The 26,001-nt window shown below is 41.9% G+C and overlaps 1 protein-coding gene across 2 annotated transcripts in view; it reads left to right on the plus strand.

Moving 5' to 3' along the window:
* Positions 1-26,001, plus strand: part of NHSL1 (NHS like 1) — a 237,889-nt gene continuing 211,888 nt past the window's right edge. For both annotated transcript variants that reach the window (XM_067701926.1, XM_067701927.1), the window contains exon 1: positions 1-665. In XM_067701926.1, the coding sequence (XP_067558027.1) occupies positions 383-665 (283 nt within the window). In that variant the 5' untranslated portion in view covers positions 1-382. The remainder of the gene's footprint in view (positions 666-26,001) is intronic.

Consider the following 26,001-nt stretch of genomic DNA (forward strand, 5'->3'; position numbering starts at 1 on the left):
AAACTTCAGCGGGACTCGCGTCTCCACTCGCTGCCTCGCCCGCCGCGCCCCCAGCCCGGGAGCTGCTCCTCGAACTTCCTTTGGCCGCGCGGCCCGGGAACCCTGGCGGCTGGAAGGGCGCCAGGCGGCCGCCGCTGGGACCCTCCGGAGTCCTTCCCCGCGGCTCCCCGGGCGGCCGCCGCTCCTCCTCCTCGCCGCCCGCCCGCCCGTCGGTCCGTCCCGCCCGCCCGCCTCGCCGCTCCCCGGCGGGTAGGAGCCTCCCGGCTGCCCCCTCGGCGCCCCGCCGCGCCCGGACTTTTCTTTGTGTTGGATGCGGACTGGCGCCCCGCGCCGACGGGGGCCGGACTGAGTGCCGCGCTCGCCTGCGCCGCCCGGCCCGGCCATGCCCTTCCACCAGAGGACCGTGGAGCCCGCGCGGCTGCGCCAGCCGGAGGCTGCCGGGGCGGCGGGCGCGCCGCTCTTCCGCTCGCTGGAGCAGGTCAGCTCGCACGCCCTGGTCTGCCTGCTGGAGCAACTCGCCGACCTGTCGCGCTGCGCCGGGGACATCTTCGGCGAGCTCGAGGGACAGGCGGCCGCCCTGGGCCGCCGTACCGCAGCGCTGTACCGCCGCCTCGACGCCCTGCACGCCGCCACCGCGCGCCTCGACCACCGCCGAGTGAAAATCCGTGAGTGGCAAGCGGCTCGGGGGAGGGGAACGAGGCGGGGAGGCGCCCAGCCTGCTGCTCCCTCCCGCCCCCTGGCGGCCCCGAGCCGGCTCTCGGGCATCCGCGCGGAGCCCCGGAGCCCTGGCCCAGCGCGAGGGTTGGGCTCTCGAGTGGAGACGGCGGGACCCGAGACCCGGCGGCCGTGCAGGTGGCGGGCGCGTGTGGCATTCTCGGGTTCCGAAGGTTCCTGGCCGCCTCGAAGGAGTGGGCGCCCTGATGGAGTGTGAGAATTGGGCTGGCCCCGTCCCACTGTCCGCTCCTTCCCTCTTGTTTGTGTGGGAGGCTGAGAGGATCCCCGGGGGCGCTGTAGGCAGAGGAGGAGCCGAGGTCGTGGGAAAAGGGTCCGGGAAAGGTAGTCTGTTGCGGAAGCAGGGTACCACATAGGTATGGACTTAACGATGTTTCTAGTCCTTGAGACTTCAGGAGGATCCGTTTGTGAAAATCTGAGGATCTCAGCGAGCGTTGGGGCTGCATTCACCTCTCTGACCGGTGCTCTTACCTAAGTACAAACAAAAGTCCGCTTTTAGTTCAGGGTTTTCTTTTTTGGTGCTAATTTTTGCCTCTTCCCGACCCCCGGCCCCTTCACTGACCCACCAGCTCTTTATAATTCAGGGAGCCTTGACCTTGTAGTGAAACTCAGCATCCCATTCGTCTTCGTCTAACCTCCTGCAACTCTGAAAATCAAGTCTCTGTCCTGAGGTAGTGATCTCTCCAAGCATCTATTTCATTTCAGCAGCTTAACCAGCTCCAGTGAATGAAGTAACTGGAATTTCCTGTTGGCCCAAAGTAGAGAAACTTTCAGTGTGATGTTTATGTGGTTTCTCCCCTTTTGGTACATGGACTTGGTCATATTCCTCAGTGTAAAGAGTAAAGTGGAGATGGTTGATGAATTGCAGGGTGGGAGGGGAGGTGTTGGTGTAAAACACGCCTAGATTTCAGCAGCTCTGCATGAAATACTGTCTCTTAGAATCACTTCATATGCAATCTTGAATAGCTGGTTTACATTTTTTTTTCATCCTTGCTAGAAAAGCTTAGCTCTATTTTACCACTTTACAACTGGAACAGTTCAAGTTTTTAGTACTTTAATACTGGTGAGATTGTTTGCTGTAATACATCTTTCTCCAAGTTGTGAAGTTATGTGACGGTTTTACAGTTCATCTCTCTGATATTGCTGTCAACACATCCTTATAAGTTGTGGGCTGTTCTCAACCAGGGAGAGTTCCCCCCATTCCTCCTCCACCAAAAAAAGAAAGTTAGAAGGGGGGGGGGAGTCAAAGTGGTCTCATAAAGTTGTTGGACATAACAAGAATATATCTACTTAATGTGAATACTGACCTCATGCATCAGGATATACTGTCTTAGTGGAATGTCATTGTCATCTCAGTAATCACTAGATGCTTCTATGCCTTTCCCGTGTAGAGTGTCTGTGTGTAGGTGAAGGAGAATTTCACCCTTGAAGAATGCTGTGATGAGGCAGATCTGACTGCTAGGTGAACTGATCTATTGTGGGAACTGAAAGACAAGAGAAAACTCCCTGGAGGTCAAGAACTCCTTCTTTTGCCAGTTTTGTTTTACATTTGAACGTATCACTTTTCTCTTCATACATATGCACCAATAGCTAAGGTTCATAGTCAAAATCCCCCAAATTCCCTGAATTAACTAAGGTTGTCCCGATTAGTGACTGAAGTAACTCACTTCAAAACTTTTCACAAGTTTCTTTGAATCTTTGGCTTTGATTTCATACTGCAAAACCTGGCTCATCCTTTTTTTTAATGATGGAGAAGGAAGTCTTTTATTGAATATAATTATGTCTGAGAGTAGAAGTACACATATAGAGAAGAAAGCTGAACTATAAAGACATGGTGTTTTTGTGGGTTTTCACCTTCACTCACTTAACTTTTTTATATGCTAAGACGCATTGAAACACCATGCATTCATCTTATTTAGACTTTGTTAGGATTCTTTTTATTTTAATGTCTTGTTCCTGTGTAAAAGCTACATTTTGAAGTCATTTTGGTCCCCTTTTAGGCAGGTCTAGAGAATAACATGCTACATTACAATGGACGCATAGACTTTTAGACTTGAAACTGCCTGTAAAGGACATCTCTTTCATTAACTCTTAACAAGGGAGGAAATCGAGTCCAAGAGAGTTGAAGTGATTAGCCCCAGGTTAGGTGGTGGGCTAATGGCACAGCTGGGCCTGGAGCCCAGACCTGATTGACTCGCCTCCTGTCCCACTGCATATATCCTGCCCCTTTTAGGGTTCGTGGGAATGGGGAACAATTTAGATACATTCCATAAACAGTCCCAAGGATGACAATGACCATTTAATTTCATCCTTCTTGTCAGATAAACCTTGTAATGAGTCTCCCAAGGAGCAAGTAACAGAACTGAACAGTTTATCAGAAGCCAGAGTGCAGCAGCAGTGTATATTTCACTGCCTGATGGGTCTCTACTATAATCACGGGTGTGAGTGGAGCTGTTTAAAAAACGTATACACTTTTATCTTTCCAATACAGAAACAGCATTTTAGTCCTGTGGGCCAGCCCTGCCTCAATAATTCTGAGAAGTATTTAGTCAAGTTTGCCATTCCTCAAAATCTCATAGGTAATCATCCAAAATAATTTTTTTGTTATAATTGGGGATAGCATACATCATTTTTTCCCTCCTGCTTATCCTTAAAGACTCCCCTAATGCTTCCCCCAACACCACCAGGTTGGAGGGAGGGTTCCCATGGCATCCAGTATAGGCATCTGTTCGGTCCCTCCATCCCCACATTTACCAGTGTGGGCTGAAATCCTCTATTCATTTCTGCTCCCCTCTGCTAGATAGCAAGCTCCTGAGGTCAAGGATGGCTGCATCTTTGTTTTTCCAAAGTTTAAAACAGTGCCTGGAATGCGACAGCTCAATCGATATTTGAACTGAACTAATATTTAGTTTCTTAGTGCTCAGTGTCAGGAAGAATAACTACAAAAACATTTGGGAGGGGGCTTCCCTGGTGGCGCAGTGGTTGAGAGTCCGCCTGCCGATGTAGGGGACACGGAGGATCCCACATGCCGTGGAGCGGCTGGGCCCGTGAGCCATGGCCGCTGAGCCTGCGCGTCCGGAGCCTGTGCTCCGCAACGGGAGACGCCACAGCAGTGGGAGGCCCGCGTACCGCAAAAAAAAAAAAAAAAAAAAGCTTTGGGAGGGACTGTTATACTGACTGCTGCAAGTCTGCATGAACAAGACAATTGCTTTATTTTATTTAATTAATTTATTTTTTTTAAAGGGAACATTTTGTTTACTTATTTTTGGCTGCGTTGGGTCTTTGTTACTGCGCATGGGCTTTCGCTAGTTGTGGTGAGTGGGGGCTACTCTTTGTTGCAGTGTGCGGGCTTCTCATTGCGGTGGCTTCTCTAGGTGTGCAGGCTTCAGTAGTTGTGGCCCGCGGGCTCAGTAGTTGTGACACACGGGCTAAGTTGCTCCGCCGACTGTGGGATCTTCCCGGACCAGGGATCGAACCCATGTCCCCTGCATTGACAGGCAGATTCTTAACCACTGTGCTACCAGGGAAGTCTCGAGAATTACTTTAAAAACAGATGAAAAAGTAAACTTTCTGCCTCTTTAAGGTTATGAGTATACTTCCATAAAAGTCAAATGTCGTTAATTCTGCTGACAAAATAAGTTCCCATTAAGAATAGTGACAGTGGCCAGAAATCTGGGTAGTTACATCTTGGCTCTGTAAATATTCGAAACAGACTTTTCTATACAGAAATCAGTAGACACTCAATCTAACAGCCCTGTATTATTTTTAAACCCTGAGTGATTTGTTTCTTTTTATAATTAATAATAACATTATACTATGTAGCACTTTTATAACTGAAAGAATGTTTTTCAATTCTTGCGAGGTAGGAAGGCCAGGTTGTAGTATATCCGTTTTATGGACAAAGAAATGGAAGTTCTGGAATTAGTAAGAGGTATACATATATAGATATTGAGTCTTCTGATTTCTAGTCCCAAACTTCACCTTAACAGTGCTTCCTGGGTGAATACGAAATGTAATTGTCGAAACAGATTTGGAGAAAAGATGATTTGCTAGCTTTTTTCCCTTATAGCTCCAGAAAAGCAGATTTTTCACCCCCTTAGATTCTAGAAGTGTTCTAAGTTCAGAGAGGTTTGTTGTGTTGCACGACTGTAGGGGCACCATTCACACCTTAGTGTATGTTAACTGTGCTTCCGTGGGGTTGGTGTGGTTCTCAGCATGTGCGCCCATACGTGATGGCCTTGGTAGAATGTATACAATTTTTATAGGTGAGATAAATGGCACTCAAGATAGCTTGCTGGCAGAAAGATCGTATGGGCACTGTTTTTGCATAAACAAGGTATGGGTTTGTATTGTCTGTATTAGGCAGACACTATAGCCTAATACTTTCCGGGTGGTGCTTTAAGTGTCAAACTGCATTGTCCTACCTCACAATGAATGTTCTCCTGACCCAGCCAGAGGGTTGGCTGGTCCTGATGTCAGAGTATCTTTGCTTTTTTCTCAGAATGAATCTTTCATGCAAGGTGCTTGTCAGAGTTGGGAAGACAGTACAGACTTCACTGCACTCTTAAGAACAGGTTGTGTGATTGTTTTTGTGCCTGCCTGCCTGCTGATGAATGTTTGTTATTTCTGGTGACATTGGCATAAGACTTGCTTTCATTGAAACATACCACATGCTGGGGAGGATGTTGGTGTGGAAATGAGGCCTCCACCAACCTCTAATCCCTGGATGGTCCCTAAATGTATTACTAGAAACTGACAGCTGAGCGGCCAGACTGCACCTCAGGTTTAGGAGGCCGCAGGAGATGAAGCAGTGTTTCCCATACTTGCCTGACCTTAAGAACTGCCTGGAACTCTCGTTTAAGTTACGGATTCCCAGATCCTTCCAAAGCTTTGTTGAGTCGGAGTCTCCAGTAGGCTTAACAAGTGCCCTTGTGTTCTTAGAGGACTTGGAGGAGTGCTGAAATAGACAGGAAAGCTCATTGGGTTGAGAATTGGGAGACTTGAGTCTGGCTTCACCTCTGCCATTTTCTAATGCAGATCTGGAGTAACTTATGCAAGACCTCCTTTCCTTATCTGTAAAATAGAGACTTTGTCTAAAATAACCTCTATGGGCCTTTCCAGTTTTGGCATTTTGGGATGCTAATGAGGGGTTACTATTTGGTAATAGTAGTATCTCAGATGACCTTGTAAATACAACTCTGATCAGTAATCTCTCTCCGATTCTTATCGTTAGGCATCTAAAAAAGTGTTTGTGTCTAAAGTCAATTCTTTATGACCATACGGACTCCTTTAACTCATATTTTACCCATGTGGAGTGCATGGAGCTTCACATCTTGAGGGGTTAGTCATTTTCCAAACACATCAGGTAGGTACTTGTTTCAAATTTGGCGTATATCCTGCCCACAGCCCATTCATAGCTTCCTCTTCATCTTTGAAAAGTGATAACATCATTTTGGAAAGAGAACTGTTTAAATGCATTTGCCATATGTTAGATTTCTTAAAAAGAGTTATTTTTGAAAAAAATTATGAGCATATATTGTTTAAGCCGAAACATCAATCTACTTTTCGACTCCTGGGTACTGAAACTATAATTACTTGGTTTAAAAAGCTACCTAGGGTTTCCCTGGTGGCGCAGTGGTTGAGAGTCCACCTGCCGATGCAGAGGACACGGGTTTGTGCCCCGGTCTGGGAGGATCCCACGTGCCGCAGAGCGGCTGGGCCCGTGAGCCATGGCCGCTGAGCCTGCGCGTCCGGAGTCTGTGCTCCGCAACGGGAGAGGCCACACAGTGAGAGGCCCACATACCGCAAAAAAAAAAAAAAAAAGCTATCTACATTTAGGTTGAAATGATTTATTTAGCAACTACCTAGTTTTCCGCTATATGAGAGAAAGAGCCAGTATTAAAATTTCATCTGTATGTATTGTGTTAGGATTGGGACTAGCAAATGAAAAAACTTACATAATAGGAGAGAGATCTTTGAGAGTCTTAATATTTTGGAAGAAAATTTAGAAACAGAGAAGAATAACGCAGTGTTTTCCTCTGGTTATCATTTTAATATGTTTTAAAAAATCACATTTTAAGTATAAAATAAAATGGTTTGCACCTAACTAAGCACCTACTAACTTATTTATTTAACTCTGTTTCTCCTCAAATTGGTTTATATCCTGGAATGAATTAATTTTGCAAGATTTGAAGTTCAAACTCAGCAGGATGGTGCTGGATGATGTTACGGTTGTGGTAGAGGATGTTACCTTTGTGCTGCACGCCTTAGCAGCACTTTAGACAAATGTAACAAAAGAGATGGAGCATCTGTTTTTGAATGAGGGCTCTTCTGAGCAAAGGCCCTGGAGGTCCCAGCCTCAGTCCCTTTCCTTGTGAATTAAATGACATGTCTGTGAGAGCATTTAGCATCACTCCAACAAAAAAATGACATTAGTGGTATCAGTATCTAGGCAGCAGCACAATTCCAGTTTCTGGTATTGGGCTGTCTTTTCGGCAACTTTGTACTGTCTGATAGTGAGGACAGCTAATGTCAGAGCACTTGCTATAGGCCAGACACCTTACTATGTACACCAGCTCCAGGAAGTGGATACCATTATTATTTCTGTTTGACAGATGATGCAGCTAAGCCACAAATAATTTGTTTGTCCACATTCACAGCTTAGTAAGCAACAGAGCTGGGATTTGAACCCAGGCAGACCTGTGTCCAGAGCCTGTCCTAACCATTCTGTGGTACTGTCTCTCCTCAAGTCATGGTATTTTGTACTCAGATGAGGAAAGCTGATGCTAAGAGGACATGGCAGAAACCTGGCAAGTGTCTAGTGGGGTCAGGCCGGGGGAAACTCTAAGTCTTTTGATCTTCTCCCTTTTCCTTCTTTTTTGGTTTTGAAACCTCTCAAACTATTAGCATATAGCCAAGAAATGTGAGACATGCCTCTGAAGTACTTAGCACAGTGCTTGGCACACAGCTAATGTGTATTTAGCCTTTGCTGTTGTTTTGATGACAGTGAAGGCTGAGTTAGCATATGAGGGTACATGGATGTTCATATACTACTGCAGGTGGCCCAGTCCGTCTGAGGCCACTCACTGAAGCCTAGAAGATGAAGCTTTGGTCAGAGATAAACATACAGATACTTCTCATTTGAAAACCAGAGAGTTCTGCCCAGGATCTTAAAGTACATGTGGTTCCTGACAGGAAGCTGGGAAGGGTGGTGGTTTCTTTCTGCCTCCCAGGGGTCTGGCCCGTGGAGCTGGGGTTGGAGGAGCGAGCCTTTCTCCCGGGGCCTCTATGAGGATGTCTGAGAGCCCTCTTCACCTCCATTTCCTCCTTTCTCCTTGTGGCAACTGCAGACCCAGCTCAGCTCCCACTGGGTGCTTAGCTCTAAGAGCGTCCCCTTTACCCCAGATGCCCAGGGAGCTGTCAGCACCTAAACCCTGCTCCTACCTGATTTCACATCCCCACTCAGAACTTGAGGGGAGCTGCTCAGACCTCAGCTTTCCCTGGGCATCTTGGACACAGAGCAGTTGTTAGCACTATTTCATTCACCTCGTGTTTCCCACACTTTCTGAGTTATCAGAAATGCACCTGGGCCCTGTTTAAAAACAAATTCCCAGGGATTCTGGAGACTCTGAGTCAGCAAGTCTGGGGTGAGGCCAGGAACATGCCTGGCTGACAAGTACCCCCAGGTGATTCTGATTAACCGAGTTTTGGAAGCACCAGTCTGTGTTATGTGTTAGGAATCTGGTCCATTGAAGATGGCGGGCTAGTCCTCCATTCATGAAGTGTATTTGGGGTTATTCTGCTAGTGCTGAGTTGTACAAGAGCAACAGGGTCCTTCTTCAGGTACTTTACCGTATGGTGTCAATGATTCAATATGTAAGTAAATATTAAGGAATTAAGCATTATTGACAACATTATTTCTTCCCTTCTGGAATAAGATTTTTTTTTTCCCCCTGTGGGATGGTGGGAATTTTCTTCCATTAATATTCTTTTATTTTCACTTATTCTTCTGATTTGTTTCACAAGAAATTACCCACCCACACCCCCAGAGGAAAGCAGTGTCTTGCTTGGGGAGAACAAACAACTGTTTCTGGTTATTCTGCAGGGAAATCCTCTCTTGTTCTTTTCCTCTACTTTTTACCCCTTCAGATTAAAAGCTGGTAAAGTACTGTGTGGAGAATTGTGCAGTAACTGGCTGATTAAAACGGCAGAAACACATGGTAGAATGAAATGGGGGCTTGCTACGTGGCTATATTAGACATCCGATGAAATGTTCCGCGGACTCAGAGAGCACCATGTATAGCAAAGGAAATCGAGTTCAGTGGAGGCTATGCTGTGCACAGCCAACTCATGCCTGACTTACGTTGGCATCTGAGAACGACCGTTGAGGCGCTCTGCCATTTCCCTGCGATGGTCTGGCTGCTGTGACCACCATCTAGGCAAGGGAGCCGCCTTTCCCTCTCTCAGGATGTTCCAGCTGTACTTAGCTAGCTGGTGGCATGTCAGGGAGCTCCAGGTAGCCTGACTCTACAGCTGGGATTCTTTACTTCTGCATTATATGAGAGGGCTAAGGTTGGTGGAAAATCGTGATGCATTCCAAATAATCTTAGCATAACTTTTCATTTCATTTATTGAATAGGCAGTACAGTTACATTGTTGAAAAAAATATATACAAAGTTATGCATTGAAAAGTCTCACTCCTGCTTCTGTCCCCTTTCTGCCATGTCCTCCCCCACTGCACTAGAATAAGCACTTTATTAACTTCTCTGTATTCTTTCAGAATTTCTTCATGCAAACATAAAAATGTTAATTTATGTTATTTTCCTTTCGTTTGCTACCTATCGATATATAATTTCTGGATCGTCCTGTTGCCTTTCTTTATTTGTATATGTGATCCAAAGTGATTATTTTCATTATTTTTCTGTATGTCTTTTAAGCCAGTTTCTTTTTTATTTGTAAAATCGAAGTTAAGTCTTCTTTTTTTGTCAGAGAATGCAGTTGATTTGGGAAAAACAAGATTAATTAAACCTTGAAATGGACTGTTAATCTAAGCACCTTCTTAAATGTTTTTTATTGCCAGTGCTTTGATTTAGATACATTTAAAACATGAGCTTGAAGCGATGATTCTTTTCCTGTATTAACAAAGGAAAAGGGAGGAGGGGCTTCTGTTAAATGTTTGTAAGAACACAGTGTAAGTTGAGTTTATTTAAAAGTGGGCGTTTTCTGCCTTTTATCTGGATATCCAGCATGCTGCATGTGAATTACTTCCTGACGTGGGAGGGGGCTATTACTGATATAGGGCTGCATTTGAATTTTAGTGTGGAATGTTTTACTCTGAGATAGTGACTTCATTAGCTAAATAAATGCATATGATGCGGAGGTCTGCTTGGTATTTTTAACTTCACTGTCTTGGTTATATCTACCTTGAGTGCAGAGTACAGTGCAGAGTGACACTCATAGACATTTGAATGAAGCAACTATAGACATTTGAGGGTTTTTTCCTGGTTGTCAGCCTGCTTTAGACCAAAGGTTGGTACTGAATTAATACAGAAATGACTAACTTAAACATTATTCATGAGTGTAGACTCAGAAACTTAATCATTGAATTACACAGCCTACCGTGTAGTTTTGTGTAAATAAAAGTACATTAAAGAGCTTTCAGCCTTGCAAAGTATGTCATCAAATAGTTCTGATTATAAAATTATAATGTATATTCATCAAATATTTCAAACCTGTAAAGTACAGAGAATATAAAGAAGAAAAAGTATTACAACCTAGCGAGTGTCCATTTCCTCTTTTTTTTTCTGGTTAATAAATATGTATGGATCTATCTATAAGTATAGCAATAGATAGCATTTTTAACAGAACAGGGAACATCACTGTCGCTATATAATTTTTTGTCCTGATCTTTTAAAACCTAGCTTATATTGTGAGAATTTCCCCCAGGTCATTGACATCCAGAGGCTGTTTTAAATAGGAGAAGCATTGGGGTGCATCTCTCTGACAATCTCTTACTTTGCTTTGGCTCCCAAGTGAAGTCCTTATGATGTTCCCAGGGGTCTGTGTGTTCACACAAGAGTTATCAAGCAGACAGAATTTTTTTTTGTTCTCCTGGTGCTTCCTAGGGTTTGTTCTGTGTTTAGTTATTTGAGAACTTGTCAATTGCACTCATGAGTAGTGTCTAGGAGAGGGTGTGTTGGAGTTTTATCCGTTAGTCCAGTGAATTGCTAAGTCTTTGTCATTATCCCCATCTGCTTGAAAAATTCATATTTTATGTCTAAGATTGTTTGCCCAATACGACGGTTCTCTGTATCCTTGCAGCAAACAGATCGTTGAGTCAAAAGATAGTTGTCAAAAACAAAACAAAATAAAAAAAGATAGTTGTCTCCTTCCTTCTTTTTTGGTTCTTTAGTTGAGCTGCCTTCCTGTCGTACTAATAAATACTATGTTGCTGTTTTTCCTCTGAAGTTACATTTCTTTTTCCCTTGAAACACAAGTAACATTTCCCTTTTCCCTTCACCAAAATGGCAATTAGAAATCTGTCTCAAGGTTTCTCACCTTGGCAGGCACCTTGTCTTGGCAACATATGGGGTCTGTTTAGATTAAGCTCAACAAGATTTAAAAACAAAGGTCTGTCAACTATCTCTTGCTGCAACTTTGGTTCTTGTTTTGTGGAAAGATGAGGATTAACCTTGTTCCTTTTATTGTAAATGTTGGATGGTTTAGTTGAAAAATGAATAGTCTGTGGAAAAATAGGGGGATGGGGCAAATTCACTTATGATAAGGGTGGCAGGGGATGAAGGTGTGTAATGGGTGGGAGAAATGTCTTTGAGTGCCATTACTACATTTCACATAATCTAAATATATGGCTTGTAAATTGCCCAGTCCGCTTAATAATAAGTATTTAGGTTAACATTGATGGGATGACATTTGTAGCTAACATTTGTAGGCTACTTACTGTGGGCCAGTTTCATTAATCCTCATAAAAACTGTGTAAGAGAGACATTACCACCCCCACTTTACTGAGGGGCACAGAGAGGTAAGGTAATTTGCCCAAGGTCACAGAATTGGTAAGTGGTAGAGACAAAATATGGTATAGGTGAGTTCTGTGTTTAAACATTTTTTTAATTTTAGTTAATTTTTGTGAACTTTTAAGTTTATTTCAATGTTGAAAAATTTCTGAATATGCCTAGGGGTTGATAGGTATTTTCTATTTTATTCTGGTTATTTTTAATCATTTTGCCACTAGCCCAGTGGCATGACCCATGGAGGTGAACTAGCAGCCCATGTGACAGTGCTCTTGTGAATCTGTAGAGAATTAATAAAGTTTGGCTGGTTGTTTGAGCTGCGCTGGCGAAAGGTGCTCTCGTCTCTAAATACAAAGTCTTTTTGTTAATGCGTCCCATCTTCTGGTCTCTTTTCCTTTGCCAGATATTCATGATCAGCGTCAGAAGAGAGGTGATATAGGAACAAATTCAATTTTAGGCTTTTTTTTTTTTTTTTTTTTTTTTTGTGGACCGCGGGCCTCTCACTGTTGTGGCCTCTCCCGTTGCGGAGCACAGGCTCCGGACGCGCAGGCTCAGCTGCCATGGCTCACGGGCCCAGCCTCTACCACGGCATGTGGGATCTTCCCAGACCGGGGCACGAACTCGCGTCCCCTGCATCGGCAGGTGGACTCTCAACTGTTGCGCCACCAGGGAAACCCCAGGCTTATTTTTATTTAGTGCTATATGTTAAGGGGGCAAATTCTCTTCTTGCCTTTCCCTTCTCTCCCCAAGCTTGCTGTATTTAAATACTATGACACTGTAACATGCTCTCTCAAGCCTATATCTCAAGGAAATGGCTTAGTTTACTTGTTAGTGATGGAGGAGGAGACTAGCTGGTTGATACTCCACTCTCTAGCACATTTACCTGTGTTAATGGAAAATACCTTTAACCGCGTGGTGCTTGCTGGTGGCGGTGGCCATGGAAATTGAGATCCATAACCATTAACTTAAATCAGCAGTTCTCAGAGTGTGATTCCTGGGCCAGGAGCATCGGCATATCCTGTGAACTTGCTCGAAATGCAAAATCTTGGCCTCCACCCCAGGCCTACTAAGTCAATCCATGTGGGTGGGCTCAGCAATGTGCTGCCAACAGCCCTCCAGGTGATTCTGTTGCTGGAGTTTGAGAACCACTGTCTGCAGTATCAGCTGGCCCGGGGCCAGAGGAGTGAATCTTAGAGACCTGGGCGCTGTGCTTGGGGCAGTGACTGGGGCTGCAAAAGCTGAATCCCCAGAGGGCCCTTTACCAAGCTTGCGCCTCCCCTGGGGTAGTTCGGGTTTATGAACACGCACTTCATTAACATACAATGGGAGTCTTGCCTTAAGAGTCTCGGAACCCTGGCCAGTCTGTGCCTCAGAGGCACACGGGCTAGCTGGCCTTCGCTCTTTGGAGATTAATAACCTGCCCCCTGGGCTTGCTCATCGTCCTCAGGGCTAAGGGCAGCCTCTCTGATTTCCCTTTTCCCAGGAACTTTAAACAGCATCTAGAGAGCAGGGAGGTGACTCACCACAATCGTAGGGTAGGGACACAGTTTCTAAACAAAATCTTAAGGGAGAGGATTATTCTTTCTAAATACTGATTACATAAAACCCCCATTTCGATATTTTAGTGAGTGCCTCCTAACGAAAAAACGTAACTAGGAAAACTTGAGGCAGACATGGGAAATTTTACTTGTGGATGGGACTTACATGTTTGAATAAATGTGAGAAAAATATACAAGCATAAACATATTGAGTACTTGGTGTTCTGTTGCTGGTGGTGGAATCCTATTTTGCTTTACCCAATATAATTCAGCTTTTCCATTGATTATTTTCTTATTTACATAAGCTGTCCATAAATTAGCTGCTAGTACAGTATAATCCACTGTAATTTGGAGAGGTCAAAGATAATTGAAGCAGTTTGATAATGGCTGCAGAGCCTAGTAAAGAGACAGGCTGTGTGACCTTGAATAAATTACTTAACCTCTCTGTGCTGTGTTTTCTCCTTGGTAAAATGGGTATTGTGTTAATGGTAGTTGTGTGGATAAAATGAGATACATAGAACAGTGCCTGGCCCATACAAACAAGAAATATTAGCTGATAGGTACTTTGGATTGGCCCTTACTATTTATTTATTTTTTTTTGGCGGTACGTGGGCCTCTCACTGTTGTGGCCTCTCCTGTTGTGGAGCACAGGCTCTGGACGCGCAGGCTCAGAGGCCATGGCTCATAGGCCTAGGCGCTCCGCGGCATGTGGGATCTTCCCAGACCAGGGCACGAACCCGTGTCCCCTGCCTCAGCAGGCGGACTCTCAACCACTGCGCCACCAGGGAAGCCCCGCCCTTACTGTTTTTTAAAAACTTTTAACTTCTTTTTTCTGAGTGTATTTCAAAATTGAAGTGTAAATAAAGTTAAGACTTTGGACTTAATTATTTGTTTGGACCCTAATAGTGTAAAGTTTCCTGATGAGTGTTCTGGTTAATTGTGTTCTGGTTGATTTAGTTTTCTAGACAGCTGATAATTAGGTTTGATAATTGGGTTGATTGTGGGACTTTAAGATCATTGTTTTGGATATCATGATAATTCAGTTCTGAAGGTCTAGAATATTGGGTTAAATTTATTCAGCATATTCTCTAAAAATAGTGTTTTGGTTACATTTTGATATGAGTTTTGATGTCATTTTCCTCTTTTCAAACTGGGATCAGATAAAATGAAGTTAGGGGTTTTGGTTTGTTGAGTTCCAATGAGTTGTTTTTATTACACACATAATCTCTAATTTAGAAACCTATCAAGTTACAAAAGTTAATTTGTAAGTTGTTTTGAACTTGTAATACATTTCCTCTTACAAACCATGTTTCCAAAGCATGACCAGGCTCAGGACACAGGGCAATCCCCGAAAGCCTGTTCAACCTGAAATATAGATACCCAGACCTACAGTGCCACAGGGTGTAATCATCACATGAGAATTTGCTGTGGGAAAATGGATTATAAATGGCAACCAGGATACGAGGTCACATTCTTCTGTCCTCCGAACCCTTTCCCTAGGCTGTGTGACACTGGCTTCATCTATAGCATGAATGGTTTGAATCAGGCCTCCAAATTCCGTTTTGGAGGGGAGGGAAGGTAGACTTTATGGTTTTGTGATAGCAGGCTGTGTGAGTTACAAAGCTTTGGAAGCAGAGGGTAGGGTGGCTTCCAGGGTGCATAGGTGTATGCGACTGAGCACGTTTTAGGTCTTGTGCTTATGTAGCAGGATCTTGGCTGTGGGCACTCATTACAGTCGAGAGGTTCAGGCCGGGCCTGGGAAGGCGAAGCCACCAGCAGCCTTGCAGTTTCATGTGGGGCAATTGGCAACTCTATGCAGAGCATTTCAAGCTGAGTGTTTGTAATAGGCAGCTGCTTATAGTGCCTCTTTTTCTAGGAGAGTTTAAATGGATGAGGGTCAGCAGTTTTATCAGTTTTAAAAACCCATCCTTATTTTTTTGCTTTTAATTACCAGTTTTATATGAGCATGCATTTACATTTGATTTCTGTTCGAAGATTGTGTGTGTGTGTTCTTTAAATAAACAATATGTAAAGCATTAAAGATCCTTTCCACTTCCACTCAGCATTCTCTGGAAAAGGATCTGAATTGCTTATAGAATCCAGCAAGCTTTTGGTAAAGTACATGTTTTTAAATCATCTTGAACATGTAAAGAAAAGACAGACTAGAGCTTGTTAAAAAAAACTACTCCTGTCAACTCCCATGTAGCTTCGCCTGTCAAACAAGACTTGAGAATGTTTTCCCCAAGTGGCCATGTCTTAACAATTTATGTCCTTGAGGGAGTTCCTTGGAAGGAACTAAATTCTGGGAGGTCACATTTTTCTTTCAAGTTTGATTTCCAAAGTGAAAATGAACTTCTGTTTTTTAACTTGAACTTTGAAAAAAACTCGACGAAGAGCTTTTAGAACTGTGCAACGATTGTGTTATACGGAACTGGGCTTCCCCATCTCTGTAGCCAGAAATGAATCTTGACAGTTTCCTTTGTAGCTATAAAAATGAAGGGAGAAAGAGAAGAGGTAAAAAGTGCTGAGTCTTAGAAATTGTTCTAGCCACTTAAATCTTAGCTACATAAATGTATGTTTATATTGATGGGACAAGACCAAATAATAATATTTTTTTTTCTAGTGAAATATTTTCTCCTTTGGGAAACCACTTTGCTTATTTCTCAGGCTTTCTCATTGAAAATGTATGAATAGCCAAAATCTAGTATTTAGCATAATTAGGAAAGGTACAGTTTTGACAGTCTTTGAAAAGGAATATATTTCATGTTTTGAGAGTCATATGTAGTACTTTAAGTTGAGCCATGGTGAGTATCTGCTTCAGGAAGAGTTGGAAAGGATTCTGAATTACCTGTAATGTCCCTTTTGTTCAGATGTTTTTGCTGTAACCATTTTATATTAGAAATAAACCATCATCTTTCAGATGGCATTGCAGATCTAGACAAAGCTGAAGTATCCTGTTAGTATACTGTGGGTTTTCATTTTCCTGGGTCACAGATAATAATTAAATGCTTTACTTCTTAAATCTTATTGTTGAGTGGTGGGTGGTCAGAGGAATAACTATGAAGGGGAAAGAAAATCGTAAGGTGGAGGCAGTGATAAAATTCTTCATTGGCTGATACATAGTTATTGCAACACCTTTAAGGGTAATGTATTGTCCTTAGCATTCAAGGATGTCACTGCTAAGGGTTTGTTAAACTGCTCGCTTTGACTTTTCCCTGTGGCTGTAGAGGATTTATGGTGATTCATTTCATGCTTCCTTTGATGAGAGCTGGCTTCATGGCCATGGAAATGAGCAGCGGGGATTGGCTCGTGTGAAAAAACCTATGGACGTGGGTCATATTCTATCCTAGAACCATTTCCTCTCTATGTATCTAAAATGGTACCTGTATTTCTGGGCTGAGTTAAAAATCCCTTTCTTTCCAAATGTCTCTCTTTTCTACTTAATAATAAAAATTAGAAAATGGCTTGCCTTTCATGTTATCTATCTCTAAAGTCCAACAAAAGTACTAATTCCTCAAGAAGGGGAGCTGCCTTATGCTGCTTAAGATTCTTTTACGTGAACTCATGGATGTGCAGACAGAGATCCAGAAACAGTATCTGTGGGTGACATTGGAAGAGTGTTGGAATTTTGAGGATTTTACCTTCTAATGCTTGACACTATGACAGGTAGGCAAGTTATGTCACCTCTCTAGGCTACAGTTTTATCATTTGAAATGTAGGTGAATGAGATTACATGATCTCTAGAATCCAAAGTAAAGAAAGAGGATTTTTTGTTTGTTTTTCTTAAAATTCCTAAGGAACTTCTCACATTGGGATGCTATGAACTGACATCAGGTAGAATGGACAAATAGGGTAAGAATTTCTGGTGATTTCAGAAATTATATAGTAGGACTTTGGTCACTGAATGCAGCTGGCATTTCTCTGCTTTGGGTTTTAAAGAGGAGTTATATTTTCCTTGGAGTCTTGTTTAAAGTTGAGACTGTCGATGCTGGTTAACACTTGGCATATGTGTCCATTGTAAGAGTTCTTTCCCAGTGATTCTAAGGTTTTCACACAGTGTGTAACATGTATTAGAATGTCTTCCTGACTTCATAGGAAGAGTGAAATATTAGCTGTTACAATTATAGAATTCCATAAGTGATGAACTTTTTTCGTAGTCCTGTACCCTAAGATGCAACTACTATTGGCAGGTGGTGTATAACAGAAGGATTTGAACATCACGGATATTTTCCGGTTGTTCACTTGATATTCGCCTTTCTAAATTCATGTTCATGAGAGTATGGAAAGGATATGAAAGTAGAGAAGATAATGAACAAAATAAAGATATATTCCTTTGAACAGGCAATTAAAGGGTCTGAAATTCTTTCTGTTAGATGCTTTGCGTTTTGACTTACTTGGGATTTGGTGAGAGAATGAAATTCTAGAAGAGAATTGAAAACATTGTGGTTGACCAAACATTGACATTTTATCCTCCTTTTCTTTCCCTGTTCTTTAGAATAATGTCTCAAGTATATGCGTTTCCATTTGGTTCTTTCCAAGAGAAATTATGTTGTGTTGAGTGATGGTCATGCTATCCTGCTTAATTTTTTATTTACAGCAGAACCCAGGCTTCACTTAGATGATTTTTGCATTATCTCACATGATGACAAAACATGAAAATCCAAATTTTGATGTAGACTAGGAAGCAATTCTTAGTGTTGAAGTTTTCCAGTATTTCAGTCTTTTTTTTTTTAACAATGCCAGAAGTTGCTTCATTGTTTTCCTTTTACCTCCTATTGACCAGTTGTAGACGGAAATATTCTTTAATTTCAGTCAGAAGGACATTGTTATATGGTAGAACATACCTTTTACTGTCCTACAAAAAGCTTTCAATTAAAGAGTTGCTGTTGTAAACGTTATTGGACTTTGAAGTCTGAAACAGCCCAGGAATAGGCATTTGAAAATTCCACTTTGGTTTTTCTTGTTATGCTTGTGCTATTAATTAAGTTCAGAAATGGGACTCCTCTTGCCTGCATTTAGCGTTCTGTCTGGAGTCGCAGTTCTAGTTCTTTGCCTTGGCTAAGGAATTGCCATCTTTAAAGGGATGTTGACACCAGTTTTCCCATGGAACACGGACGGCCCTGGAACGCTAATGGCTGCAAATAGATGCAATTTGACGTCTAAAAAAAACCTGATAAAAATATTATTCTATACATTTCAGTGAAAGTATTCTTTCCATAGTAGTCATTTTGAGGGAGTATGTGTTTCATCCAGTGTTGTTGCTTTTGCTAAAAACGTCGAATTTTTAAAAAACTGAATCTGGAATCTGTTAGCACATTTATATTTTTGGTTTGTGCTTGTGTATTAGTCGTATGATTAAATTCTCATTGAAAAGGTGCCAGTGCTACAGGATTTTGTTCCCCACACTCACTGGTGCCACTCCCCTCTGCAGAGTTAATCACAGTCAGCATTTTGGTGTCTGTCCTCATAGCTCCCATCACATTGTTTTGTCATCCTCCTGTGGATAGACTTTTGGGTTCTTTTTCAATTTTTATCATGTCAAGCCACAATGCAGTGAAAATCCTTGTACCCATCTCATTGTGTAGCAGTATTGATAATATCTGGTGTTACTGCATGGATTTCGTTTTTGGCAAATTTATGGCAAATCTGGTGATAAGGTGTGTGTTCAAGCTCTTCAGGTGTTGAACATTTTGACATAGAGTGAGAGTTTCCAGAGTTATTCCTGGAATAAATGTCTCAAGATCATTAATTCAAAAGATGATATTTATCTGGATATAGCAGTTCCTAGGGGTATGTGTGTGTTTAATTCATCTCCTTACTTTATAATCAGACATGATACTTGATGTGCCATTTGCATTGTGTTTAGTTATAATAGATGATTTTCCTGAATCTTTAGTTAAATAAACGTACTCTGATTCCTTGTTGACTTTCACCCCCCAAGTGATAACTGCTGCTGTTTTTGACTGCATGGCCTTTCCTACAGTTTGTCAATCTGACTAAATCTACTGACTCTTGCAAGGAGGTGGCATTTGAGCTATGTTGTGTACTGCCTCTGTTCCTGTCCACTCTCCTGCGTTCTCACGGCACCCTGTACCTACCCATCTTAGAGCAGCTGCACCTGATGTCGTGTTCCTTCTTTACTGTGTGTGTCCTTGCAGATAAAGTGCATTGAGGGCTGGCACTGTTTTACAGATCGATTCATCCCCCAGCTAGACACCGTGTATTTATTAAATTCATGACTGAATACAGTAGTGGAATAACTGCAGAGAGAATCTGGAGCTCACCTTGGGAGGGACTTGGTCACTAGGTAGAAAAACAAGATGTTGATTTCAATGGGCAATAGGGAAATTAATGGTATTTGAATAGAGGGGTGATAGGATTATACCTTTAATTAAGGAGATTTAAGTGTTGTAATGTACGAGATGAAATAGAAACCTGAGACAGGAGTTTAAAAACAAGTGAGGATGAGGATAAAGTGGTCTGGCTTGTATTTGTGTAATGATAATAGAAAAAGAAAGGAGACAATATTTTAGAATAGAATTTACAAGAATGACAACTGACTGGGTGCAACACCCGTGTATTCATTCAACTACACGTGTGGTATGACGCACTGGGCACTGTGTTAGGCATCGGTGGGAAGGGGCAAAGGACAAGCCTGCCGAACAGGTGTGGAGAGCAGGTGACCTGTAGTGTAGCATGTTGATGCAGCTACAGTCGAGGTAAAGTCAGGAAGGAGGAACTGGTTTTGTTGGGTAGTCTTGTTAGCTTTTTTTTTTTTTTTTTTTTGCAGTACGCGGGCCTCTCACTGTTGTGGCCTCTCCCGTTGCAGACGCGCAGGCTTAGCGGCCATGGCTCACGGGCCCAGCCGCTTCGCAGCATGTGGGATCTTCCCGGACCGGGGCACAAACCCGTGTCCCCTGCGTCGGCAGGCGGACTCTCAACCACTGCGCCACCAGGGAAGCCCTTGTTAGCTTTCTGACTTGTAGGGTTTAAGGTGCAGAGGGATGATGAGCAGAATAATAGTTGGCACCGTGAGTTCTTTTGAAATGGATTTTGGGTTTAATCTGTGTGGAGGTGATAGTTGAAGCCACAGAAGTAAAGCAGTGCCAGAATTCGATTCTGCATTGTTAGAAAGCTAAGTCGCTGTCTGTTGTGGCATGGTGCAGAAGGCAAGGGTTTCTGAAAGCCCTCCTCCCTCACATCCAGGGCAGCAGACACAAGGGCTGAGAAACGAACACTGAATTTAGGGGAGAGAAAAGGGAAGGTGGAAAGTCGACAACATGAAGATGAAGGGCCAAAGAACTGCTTATTTCGTTGTATCTGTTTCTTATTCCACTCCTCTGACTTGGCGTTCATGATGGTTAATTTTCTGTGTCGACTTGGCTAGGCTGTGGTGCCCAGATGTTTGGTCAAACACCAGTCGAGGTGCCACTGTGGAGGTATTTTTCAAGTGTGATGAACACAGAAATCAGTAGACTTTGAATATAGCTGGTTTCCCTCCATAATGTGTCTGGAGGATCTCATCCTATCAGTTGAAGGTCTTAAGATACAAAGACTGAGGTCCTCCGGGGAAGAGGCAATTCCGCCTCCAGACTGTAATGTCGGGTCTTCCCCGGCTCTCTGGCCGCCCTGCAGATTTCAGACTTGCCTGCCCTCACAGCCGCATGAACCAATTCCTTAAAATAAATGTCTCTCTCTAGATAGATGGGTGGACACACACACACACACACTCACATGCACACACACAAGCACACACACACAACATACATACCTACACATACACACATACACTCTAACATGGCTAGAGGCAAGTTGTAAACATTTTCTATTTATTGAGCTTATTCTTTAGCATTTAGTGTCATCCCCGGTTTTGGAGTCTTTTGACAGACAATTTAAATTCTCCACTTCTCAGGCAGTTTCCGATTCTGCTCTTGCTTAGTTAGTACCTTGTGTGCGCCCCTCTTGGGCATTATGTTATTGTAATTGTTCGCCTGTGTGCCTGTTTCCCCAAATGAATCTGCAAGCTTCTTGAAACTTACGACTTGCTCCTACTAGCTTGTGTAGCTTGGGTAGCCAGCCTAGTGGGCACATAAGAATTTGTCACTATGTGTCTACTGAGTGAAAGAGTTTATCACTGACTGATACTAGAAGGAGCTTGAAAGAAGACATACTAAAATGGAAAATAAGTGTGACCAAACAGAACCAGAGAGGCTGGCAGGCACATCGGCAGCGTCTTCTGGATCATAGTCTTATGTTGGATGGCAGGTGTGAAATGTATTATGGTCATTTGGACACCACAGCGAACCATTATCTAATCAGTATTTGGTTTTCAATTTGTCAAATATTTACTCAGATATGACTTCACCAGTCATGGCCAGATAAAGCTAGACTTTAAAATATTTCTTAGAGACATTTTCAAGGAAACATAGAAGCATTGGGAAAGAAAAAGAAATGCTTGTAATCTCGTCACCCATAAAAGAAATGAACGTTTTTTGGTATAGATCGACCTGGAATTTTTAATATACTCAGACATATGCAATGATAGCATATTGTATATGCTGTTTTGTTAATTGCTTTTTCTCAAGTAAACATGTCATGACACCTTTAGCTGTTATTAACTGTACATAATTTTTAATACCTGTGTAGTATTCCATTACAGGGAAATATATATTACTTAATCCCCTTATTATTGAACATCTACTCTCTCTCCTCCTCCTCTTCCCCCCTCCCCCTCCCCTCCCCTCCCCCTCCCCTTCCCCTTCTTCTTCTTCTTGTCTTCTTCCTTTCTATTTTAAACAGGGGCTCAGTGCATATATTTGCACATATATCTTTCTACAATTAACTATTATTTCCTAAAAATGAATTTTTAGAAGTAAAATCTCTGGGTCACTGGTAGCCAGCTTTATTTTTAACGGAGGTTTTTGCTACATGTTACCTAAGTGCCCTCCAGAAATGTTTTACCAATATATATTAATTCCAGTGGTGTAGGAGAGGACCATGAAAGGCGTTCTTGCAACATGTACAGGTATGTGACTGACCGATTGCGGTTTTCTTTTTTACCCTTTCTAGGACGGGTTCCTTTTTCTTGAGTTTTGAATATTCTGCATAAGGTCTTGTTCAACTTGTTAAGCCTATTAGTAATTCTACCAGGATAAATTAATAGTCATCATATATCCAGGCTTGTTTGAACAAAATGCTCAAGCATCCAGAATATGAGTAGCCAGTCCTGCAGTATTCGTGAGTGACTCACTTGTTTGTTTGAAATGCAAAATGATGGGAGGAGGCAAGTCAAATGACTATGAATCTTCTTTAAAGGAACCATGGTACAATATGTAAGACCAAAGGACTATCCCCAACCCCAATCCTGGGAGGATGGAGTATAGCACATCCAATCATGTTATATTGTCATGAAAGTCCAAACAATTACCAGTGATACAACTATCAGTTAAAAATAATGGTTCCCCGAGGACCAGGATCACAACATCTCCGTTAGTATCTTAATGCGTCTCTAGTAAGAAATGTTAAAAGAGTAACTATTGTAGCCTCAAATTGAATTTTTCTCATGGATTACAATTAAACTACACTTGTAATGTTACTTCATGATAATCCAGAAAGCTTTTAGAATGGAAAAACATCTATGAAAGCTATGGTAGTTATTTCTGTTTTTGTTGTTGTTCATAAAGCTACATTCATTTAACATAAAGGACTATCGTTTATTCTAAGATCAATTTTTTGAAAAACAGTTTTATTCTAGGAATAAATGTGTTTCCTCATTGAAATTATTCAAGACTCTTTTTCCTACTTAGATTTAGTTCTTTCTCCATGAAGCCCAGGACATTCTAGAAACTTAACTGAGACATGGTTTCATAAGATCAGTCCTGGTATTTCTTGTCTCTGTTTACTGCAGTTAACAAATGTAATAAAAGGTAAATCTGAAATATGAGAAATTAAATTTAAATTTTCTCCTGTTTAACCATTTTTATTTTTTGATTAAAGATCGTTAAACAGTTGTTGGAAATCTGAAAATATATGGATAAATTTAAAGTAGTTCCCATGGTATTTATAAATTAAGGGGGTATGTGGAACTGAATGAATCTGCCTTTCTGTGTGTGTGGTCAGAGTCCTATATTTTTCTTTCCCAGAGTTCAAGGAAGGAGTTCTTTTATAAAAAACATTTCTGTGTAATCAGGTTTGTGCATTCGATTCGTTCAGTATTCAAATGGACGTACTAAGACACACATCAGTGAAATCTGTGCTCAGACTCAAGTTATAGCTAATTGAAGTCTTAGAGGTTCCAGCACAGCCTAATTAAGAGGTAGAGGAAATGGAAAAATAGACAAATGACATAAAAACATAGTGCTGCTCCTGAGTGTGCTGCCGCAGAAGGGGAATTACGGAGGTGTGGTTACCCCTGGTAGTTGGAGTTAAATCTGCCAGGTGAAAACCCCTGGACTCCAGGGTCTTCAGTCATGGGGATGTTTAACAAAAGATACAGTATTTTGCATCAGGAAAGGAATAAGAAAAATGTGAGGTATTATGTGAAAGAAGGATATCATACAATTTATGTATTTCATAAATTTATTTATATTTATTTTTGGCTGCGTTGGGTCTTCGTTGCTGCGCGCGGGCTTTCTCTAGCTGCGGTGAGCGGGGGATACTCTTCGTTGCGGTGCGCGGGCTTCTCATTGCGGTGGCTTCTCTTGTTTCGGAGCACGGGCTCTAGGGCTTCAGGAGTTGTGGCTGGAGGGCTTGGTTGCCCCGCGGCACGTGGGATCTTCCCGGACCAGGGTTCGAACCCGTGTCCCCTGCATTGGCAGGCGGATTCTTAACCACTGCGCCACTAGGGAAGCCCCAAGTTATGTATTTTAGAAAGGGTGTGACAGGGAAAAGTAACTCTCCCTCTCTTAATTAACTCGCTATGTACCTGCCTGACTCAAGGTTATATTCAGTTAACATAATTAGTAAAAATGTCACGAAGGATTTTTAATACTGTGTATTTTTGTAATTCTCAGGCTCTTAAATCCTCAATGGGTCAATCGTTAGATGTTAGAGCATCATTCTCTTAACTCCGGATCCATAATTTGGTAGGAGATGCCCAGGATTATCTTGGCTTTTCTTCGGTTGTAGAGAAATACTCTCCTTCCCAGCTGCCATTCAGAAGTGTCTTAAATTTATTTACACTTTCACTAGTAGTCAGGAGAAGTATGAGAGTGATTTTGTAAGATAAAAGTTAAGAATTAGTGCAAGTATCTCAAGCTACTTCCCTATACTCTTGCCCTTTGTCAGTATGTGTAATTGTTGACTACCTACTCCAGCCCTGTCTTGCTTCGAGTACAGCTGTAGACTTAGTATGTGTGGGAGAACAAGGGTACACCTGTAAATATAAAAGAAAGGAAACATTTTCAAAGTTCTGTTCCTTCCTGCTAGCCCCATGAAATCCTCTTGTCATTAGAGTAAATTTTGTCAAATTAACTTGAAATTCTTTTAATGACAATTTAAAGTTTAAAAGACTTGTACAGACCACAGCTGAACTCAGTGATAGCTAGAGGCTTCTGTTTTAGGAGATAACTGTAGATAGCCAAAGATTGTTGCCAAGGTAGTCTTATACTTTATCAGATACTCTTTCTTAAACGATATGTTCAGAACTTTTTTTTTAACATTTCCGTATATATCTTAAAATTCCTTTTTTGCAATTGTTTTCTCATTGGAATTATTTATGGACTTTTTCATTACCTAGATTTAGTTCATTTTCCAGATAGTTCAGGGACATTTTAGAAACTTCCAACTTCTACGCAGAAATGAAAGACATTCGTTCTAGAGACAGCGTAGATCAGCCTTGGTGTTTCTCTACTGCTGTTACCAAATGTAATAAAAGATAAATCTTTTTACAATACGAATATGAGGAATGAAATCTAAATTTTCTCATACTTGATAATTTATATTACTTTAAAAAATTAGATGTTGGTGTTAGTCCTGACATTATGCCAGGACCTAAGATGCATGTGTATTGGCCCTTATTGGGTGGAATGATTTTTTTTAACCTCTTTATGAGGAAGAGTCTTTGGCTCTGTTTCTAATGTCATTGAAGGCCCCTGATAATTGGCTTATAAAACCTTTCTGAAAATGTATATGAATTTCTTTTAAAAATTACAGAATAGATAATTAAAATGTAAGTAAAAAAACCCAGTAACCTCAATTCTATGAACACTGGTCTTCTGACAGAACAAAACCTGTGTTGATTTTTTTCAGGCACCTTGATACATGCAGCCTTCTCAGAGTGACTCTTTGGTGAGAGTGATTGCCCAGTTATGCATGAGTACAGTCAGCAAGGAATCCAGTTCAAATAGTAGAATAGCATCTGTGAGTAAGAGAGAGAGAGAGAGAGAGAGAGTGTGTGTGTGTGTGTGTTTACGGGATGGAGGACAATGCATACAGATTGAGGCAACAGTAGGTCAGGCTGAAATCCTCTATAAATGAGAATTGATTATTGCAGCTGATAAATGAGTAATTAAAACATGGTATGTAAGGACACAAAGTTTTCCTCAGTGTTGTCTTCGTTTTTTTTTTTTTTAATTTATTTTATTTTATTTATTTTTGGCTGCGTTGGGTCTTCGCTGCTGCACGCAGGCTTTCTCTAGTTGTGGCGAGCGGGGGCTACTCTTCATTGCGGTGTGCAGGCTTCTCATTGCGGTAGTTTCTCTTGT

This window comes from Pseudorca crassidens, chromosome 13 (genome assembly GCF_039906515.1).
Source record: "Pseudorca crassidens isolate mPseCra1 chromosome 13, mPseCra1.hap1, whole genome shotgun sequence".
NCBI classification, from domain to species: Eukaryota; Metazoa; Chordata; class Mammalia; order Artiodactyla; family Delphinidae; genus Pseudorca; species Pseudorca crassidens.